At 45.2% G+C, this 6,873-nt stretch overlaps 1 protein-coding gene across 2 annotated transcripts in view; it reads right to left on the bottom strand.

The window, feature by feature from the left end:
- Nucleotides 1-5,998, bottom strand: part of adcy8 (adenylate cyclase 8 (brain)) — a 44,844-nt gene extending 38,846 nt beyond the window's left edge. Inside the window, exon 1 of one of the 2 annotated variants that reach the window (XM_076981479.1) lies at nucleotides 3,987-5,998. In XM_076981479.1, the coding sequence (XP_076837594.1) occupies nucleotides 3,987-4,856 (870 nt within the window). In that variant the 5' untranslated portion in view covers nucleotides 4,857-5,998. The remainder of the gene's footprint in view (nucleotides 1-3,986) is intronic. The other variant, XM_076981480.1, reaches the window with a different exon arrangement.
- Between the last annotated feature and the right edge of the window lie 875 nt (nucleotides 5,999-6,873).

The following is a 6,873-nucleotide window of genomic DNA, read 5'->3' as shown; positions in this document are numbered from 1 at the left end:
AAACCGTTGGCATCCATGTTGGTGGTTGCTGACAGCTGTATATAATACCTGCACCCCTGTATATACACCTCTCACGGCCCTCCTCCCAATACTACCTATACTACCCATACTAGCCACGCTCCCCATATCCCCATACTACCCATGCTCCACATACTACCCATACTACCCAAACTACCCATGCTCCACATACTACCCATACTACCCATACTACCCAAACTACCCATGCTCCACATACCACCCATACTACCCATACTACCCATACTACCCACGCTCCCCATGCCCCCCCACTCCCTCCAAGATCTCTCCAGTAAGACATCTTAAATAAGAAGGACCCAGTTTCTCTGTGCATGCAGCATTACAACACTTAGGCTGACCTGTTTTCATCCTGATATCCAGCCCTAAAATAGGCACTTTGTAACTTAAAGTGGGCGTGGCCTGAGAGAGCATGTCTTAGGAGGGTGAAATATATAAAGGTTGATGGACTGAGACCCACTGGAGTACAGACAGATGTATTAGAGAGGTCTCCCCAGGCACTATCACCAGGAAATACAATGTTATCATTCTACATTGTACAGGGTGCATCAAAACATGGACAGAATGGAACAGGACACATATCACCACATACAGAGAACAACAACAAAGAATCATGCATTCAGTGGGTGTACAAATGCCTACAGTAGGTTTATGTTTGAGCTGCTTTTTTATATTCTGGTTTCACAGAATCACCAAAACAGCTCCACACCACATCAAACAATTTCTGTTTTCAAAAACCCTAACTGTAACCCTAACCCTAGCTCTAAATATTTCTGTTAAGTAGAAACTTTTCTGTTCTCTTCTTCTGTTGGACAGTCTTACCATCTTGTTTTATGTACTTACTAAACTTAAATCAACCAAAAAAAACTGTATAGCAATATATGCAGAACTTAGTTTTAACACATAACAAAACCGTGCATTAATGTAACAGTGCATTCGTATCACTGATAGTAAAGCTCTGAACACACTGTATTAAAGACAGAACTCAATGGAACTCAGCGATGATTTTAAAGGTTACTGGCTGTCAAATTCATAAATTCGGATGTATGCATATTGATGATGTGATCAGTGAAATAGCAGCTCTGACTCCTCATCCACAAACGACATTTAATCACTTCAACGGCAAATTTAATCACTCCCATCATTAATCCGAACAGGTCCGTGGCGCATGGCACCATGATATGATCAGCCAGAGAGACAGGTCTGAAAATAGACTTTAGATTAGCTTAACACTGCTCAGCACAAACACTTTTAATCATCGCTGTTTTTCTCATGGTGAAAGGAACCTCTTTGCAAAGGCACCCTCATTTAGGAGTGGTCCCAACACAGACATTAACACTGCAAAATGCAAAAACGATTAGCCTTAATTAAAGCAACATTTGAAAGTTATGCTCATTAATGGTTTCCTGACACTCAGCATTGTCTACCAGACATGAGTATTGAAACTGATCAAAAATGTGTCATTTATTATATGCAGTTCTGTCTGAAATTGAAATGATCTGACTGTGGTCATTGCACAGGTATTACATAGTAAGAAAAATATAATTTCTTTGAGTTTTTTATCCTAGCTGTAAATTGTCCACGGATTAACAATTTGCCAGCTTGCACATGCTGACAATTTTAAACATGAAAATACAATGTTATATTTAATCAAATTAATATGAGTTTGATAACTGCCAGATAGGTACAGCACTTTAATGTGACTTAGTGCCTTGTGTGTAGTGTCTGCCATAGATGTATGTTTGGATGTACTAAGTCCTTGTTTCGCAAACTCTTGTGAGAGGTAAGAGACACATGAAATGAAATATATTAATGACACAATATGAAAGTAGGAGGAACTGATTGTGTGTTTGGGTGTTTTGGAGGAAGAAATGGCACACAGAAGGGAATAGAGGATTTTTTCAATACTTGCATACAAAACAAACAGCCAAAGCGTATTGATTTGCAGGGGCCAGACATTAACTTATGCATTATCCGTAAACATAATACTGCATGGTTATTGGGGATGGGGAGGGAGTGCCATGATAACTAAAATGATGAGTTAAAAGCTTTTCTTAAGTTGCATTGCCATATCTAGCCAGTGTTGTGTTATGAACTGCATAAGAATAGGAGAATATATTCTTATATTGCTTATTGTTACTGCCATCTGCCTTACTGCCTTTGCATTACTGACATTGCAGATATGCCATATGTAAATAAGTCCTCAAACGAATGACACTGCATTGTGGACTATAAACACCTGTCAGACATTCTGTTACTGTTGGGTATTTTAATAAATCACAGAATTCACATGATCTATGAAATGTAAATATATTTGGTCAGAATGATTCAGGCTATGACACTGGGTCTGTGTTCCTGAGCATTTTCCATAGTAACATTTTGATAATACAGTATTTTCGGTCGTACTGTGCAGCCACAAGCCACATACATAAGTTAATGCAAATATACGCCAGTTATGACAGACTCCTAAGAGACAAACTGACTTTGCAGAGGAAGAGAGAGAGAGGTTAGAGAATGAGAGAGGGATGAGAAGACAGAAGGAGGGATGAAGGAAATAAGAAAAGAAGTGAGGGAAGCAGGCAGAAGAGGGTGTGAGTCAGAGGACCCTTTTCCATATAGTCCTCCCACGCATGCTATTTTTACTGTAACACACAAACAGCACTCCATCCACAGTTATCTCTCCCTCTCTCTCTCACACACACTCTCAGATAGAAGACATGCCTACCCACAGGTAGAAGAGATGCCCCCCCCCCACTTCCTGCAATACACACTATGTAACCACATAGCACCCGCCACCCGATCACATCAGTATCCAGTGCTTGGCACCTAAAACTTAAATTCAAGTCGAGCTTGTCCAAACTGCAACCTGACCTGCACAGAAATGGGACATGTGATTCCATTATAGTGGTTCTACAAACCCAGCCACCAGGAAATCTAATCTGAGCCTCTGAAACCTGCATTTTTTTTAGATCTGGTCAATAGTTTCATATGATTGCCCTGGGTAAATCTTATAAACTGTAACTATGGTGAGGGCATTAATATGAGATGGTCTTTAACTTTCCAACTACTTCTCCAAGCCTTCATACAATACTAACTAGTCTGGTCGAACTTTGTACTGCCAAATCATATCAGGCAAACCCTCATATGATGTATCATTCTTAATTTCTGTCTGTTTTACTTTCTTTTTTATTGTTTATCTCAATAACAATTTGTCCCTTGCTGTTTGCCCTAACATCCATGACAAAACTACAAAGAGATGTAAATTAATCTGATGAGTCAAACTAGGATTACAAGGTCTTGATGATTCCTTTAAGGTATGAGGAGCCAAAACCCTCTACCTGGTGCACCCTTTTAAGAACACTGAATCACACAGTAAGACAGAAACTGCTCAGTAATGTAAGGTAACTAAATGAAACCTTAGAACATCCTCTATGGAAATTCTGTTTTAGTCTTTAAAAATTATGAAACTACTGAAATTTGATTGGTCACAACTGACAACCGTGTAACACAGGTGACTACAGAGCCGCTACAATGAGTCTAGACTCCCCTAAACTTGCTGCGATGGGTGTTCCCTAATGGCGCACTTCATGAACGAAAAAAGACAACATCCCCCCCAGCATCTCAGTAACAGCGTGAGGCAGAAACAGCACCGATCCCCGACTAGGCGCACCATTTCAGCACGTGGACAGCGACCAGTGCGTCCCAGGACTGCCGCGCAATTTTGTGAACTTCTAGTGTAACAGTCGGTAAACCTAAACGAATATGCACATTCTTCAGTATTTTCCCGGCTATTTTGGCTAATATATATATATATATATATATATATATATATATATATATATATATATATATATATATACACACACACACACACACACACATATATGTACGTTCATACACACATAGATGGAAGTCTTACGAATGATAAGAGCCTTTAGCGGTCCCTCTCTTACCTGATTGGTAGAAAGTTGTGCCTGCGGAGCCACAAGCAACTGGAGGGCGATGTGGAGGGCGGAGGTCAGCAGCCCCGCCACTATGGCCCACGTGAGCGGCAGGGGCAACATGCTGTAGGTGGCGAAAAGCGTGAAGAGAACGTACCCTATCCCGTCCCCGAGCAAGCCGTACCCGAGCCCGGTCGCTAGGATCTGCGTAGCCATGGCCACCCAGGTCACCGCACCGCTGTACTGCAGATAACCGTGTGAGCTCGTGTCTTTACGCACCACGACGAGCGCGCAGATAACCACCTCGATGCCGGTGAAGAACCCGAGAAGCATTCCCTTGATGGGGTCCACGGGTGTGGCACCGAGGGTCAGGTGCAGAACGAGGAGCGTTAGCTTGGTCACCACGTCCAGAATGTTCATCACCACCACGGATTTACGCCGTTGGCCCAAGAAGTAGCGCTGGTAGAGGCGCTCCAGCTCGCGGGACTTGAACGCATAGCGCAGCGTGGGGAAGATGACCCCGCGGTAGGTGTATCCCCAGCTCAGGAAGAAATCTGAGTTGCTGGGCGCACAGTCGATCTGTAGGAAACCCAGGTCGCTGCTCGAGCGCTCGGGGAAGACTTTCGTGCCACCGTTGTTATGCCGGTCACTTACAGAAGTCCTGCCGGACGACTGTTTGCGCGAGTCTTGTCCCTGCGCATCGTCCCCTGAAGCGGCCTTGGGACTGCTGTGTTCGTGAATGAACCGTTGCTCGGTGATGTGGCGCACGGCGTTTTGCCACAGTAGGCGCTTTGGTCGGCCCCCGTTGTTGCTCGTGGGGGTTTTGTTGATGGTGTACAGCTCTTCGCTTGCGCTGGAACACCGAACTTCAGATAATTCCATTTTTTCTCGGACCCGACACCGTTCGGTGTTTCTTTGTGTTTTATATGTGTGCGTATGGATGTGTATATGTGTCGTGTACGGTTGGACTAGCCGAACGTGTTCAGCGTACCGGGTGAGGTTTGGACTCCGCGCTGAGTCGAGTGCGCATCTTTTCCCTGCACCGAAACGAACAGGTCCGTGACCAAACGGTAGCCATTCATCATCACGCGCTCACGTACAGTCACCCGTTTCTTTTGGTGATGTTTCGACCGTTTACTTCCCAACTCCTGCGGCGCTGGATCTTTAGCCACACAATGGGACATTCGCCTGCTCGCGTGGTGAAGAACAGTCCTTATAGTTACACATCGACTAAGACATGACATTCACTGGCGCGTGCCCTTCTCTCCTCTTTTGCACGAGCTCGAGAGCTACTGTTGACTGGCAGGTCAATGCTTGCTTAGCCCCCGTTTTCTTCAATGCACCGAATGCAGCAGGTGCAGGTCGTGGTGAGCCTTTATTTTCTGTCGCGCGGCTTAAGTGTACAGACAGGAACCAGTAAGGGACCTTCCCACGGCGCCATTCCACCGTCCACGCGCTGTATAAACTGGTCGGTCACCTTCCAACACGCGTCTTTGTTTTCGAGTAAGTCCCGGCAAAGTCAAGATCTGTTTCTCCTTCTGGATGCACGTCGGTTATAAACTCCCAAGGAATCCCGGAATTTTCAACTGGATGCAGAGTTGAGAGCACGCGCCGCTGGAATCTTCAACTGCAAAGACGAAAATGGATCAATGTCGCGAGCTCAGTATCCCCCGCGCGCTGTGCCACCCTCCTTGTTTTGGGGGATTGACCACAGATTGAGGCAAAGACTTGAGGCTGTCCTATATTGCGCGAGTCCTGTATATCATGCAATAAACGAATTAATAAATAAATCTGCCCTTAGCGAACAAATAAATCCTAGTACCGCGCGGACAGCAGACACCCGCGCGTAAATGTGAACAGAGTCGCCGGTGTCAGGCGCGTGTCACGTATAACTCCTTTGACATTTTACAGGAATGTCGATTCCGTCAGCTCACCTGACAGGGACGTGTTCGCACTCAACAGAGAGCGTGTGAGCGAGAGGGCTGCGTGTGTCCTGGCCAGTTGAGGCATGGGGCGAGCCGTGTGTCAGCTGAGTGTGTATGACGTCACGCCACCCCTCCCCGCCCCGTGCGTTCCTTTTGTCTCTGCTCTGGACCCTGTATGCATGCATGCATGTGTGTGTCATGTTGTAAGTGTTAATAATTTATGATAACACAATAGCATCCGTAAACACCCATTGACAATTTTTACCATAAAAATCAGTTTTTGGAAGGCCTACTATTCCCCTATGATGCTTGCTCATTAATTAATTGCTTTGTCATGTTAATGATATGCAAGTGTCGGTAGGAACAGGCCCGTCTGTATGTGTGTGTGTGTGTGTGTGTGTGTGTGTGTGTGTGTGCGTGTGTGCGTGCGCGCGCGTGCTTGAGCGTTTGCGCTTGTGTGAGTTGGGGGCGGAGCGCGAGTGAGTCAGGCGGAACTTTTAACGGCGTTACTCTAAACTGACTCAGACTGGTCGTCTTTTTTAGATATTTCATAGCGCGAGACTCCGACTGCGGCTGATCAAAGCAGACCGACAACGCTTCGATGACTCATCACATCCCCCGTTCGCTCTGCGGTTCCTTGTTTGTTTAATTATTTATTTCTGAGGGTGAGGGTTTGTGGGAAGGTAGCGAGTGCCGTAAATCTTTTAGAGTTTTGCTGGTGTTCTTCGTTCATTCTTCTACTTTAACTCTGTATAGGCGTGGAAAAAAGCGGCACCACGCGGACAACGTGTGTCCCATCTGTATCACACACACACACACACACACACACACACACACACACACACACACACACACACACACACACACACACACACACACACACACACAGTGACATCACATGAAATGCAGTGAAATTATTGCTAAACTACATCAACCTGAAAAGTGTGTGTGTGTGTGTGTGTGTGTGTAATCAC

Source organism: Brachyhypopomus gauderio, chromosome 19 (assembly GCF_052324685.1).
Source record: "Brachyhypopomus gauderio isolate BG-103 chromosome 19, BGAUD_0.2, whole genome shotgun sequence".
Taxonomy (NCBI): Eukaryota; Metazoa; Chordata; class Actinopteri; order Gymnotiformes; family Hypopomidae; genus Brachyhypopomus; species Brachyhypopomus gauderio.
The sequence above is the reverse complement of the archived record's forward strand: the minus strand, read 5'-3'. Positions and strand labels throughout refer to the sequence as shown.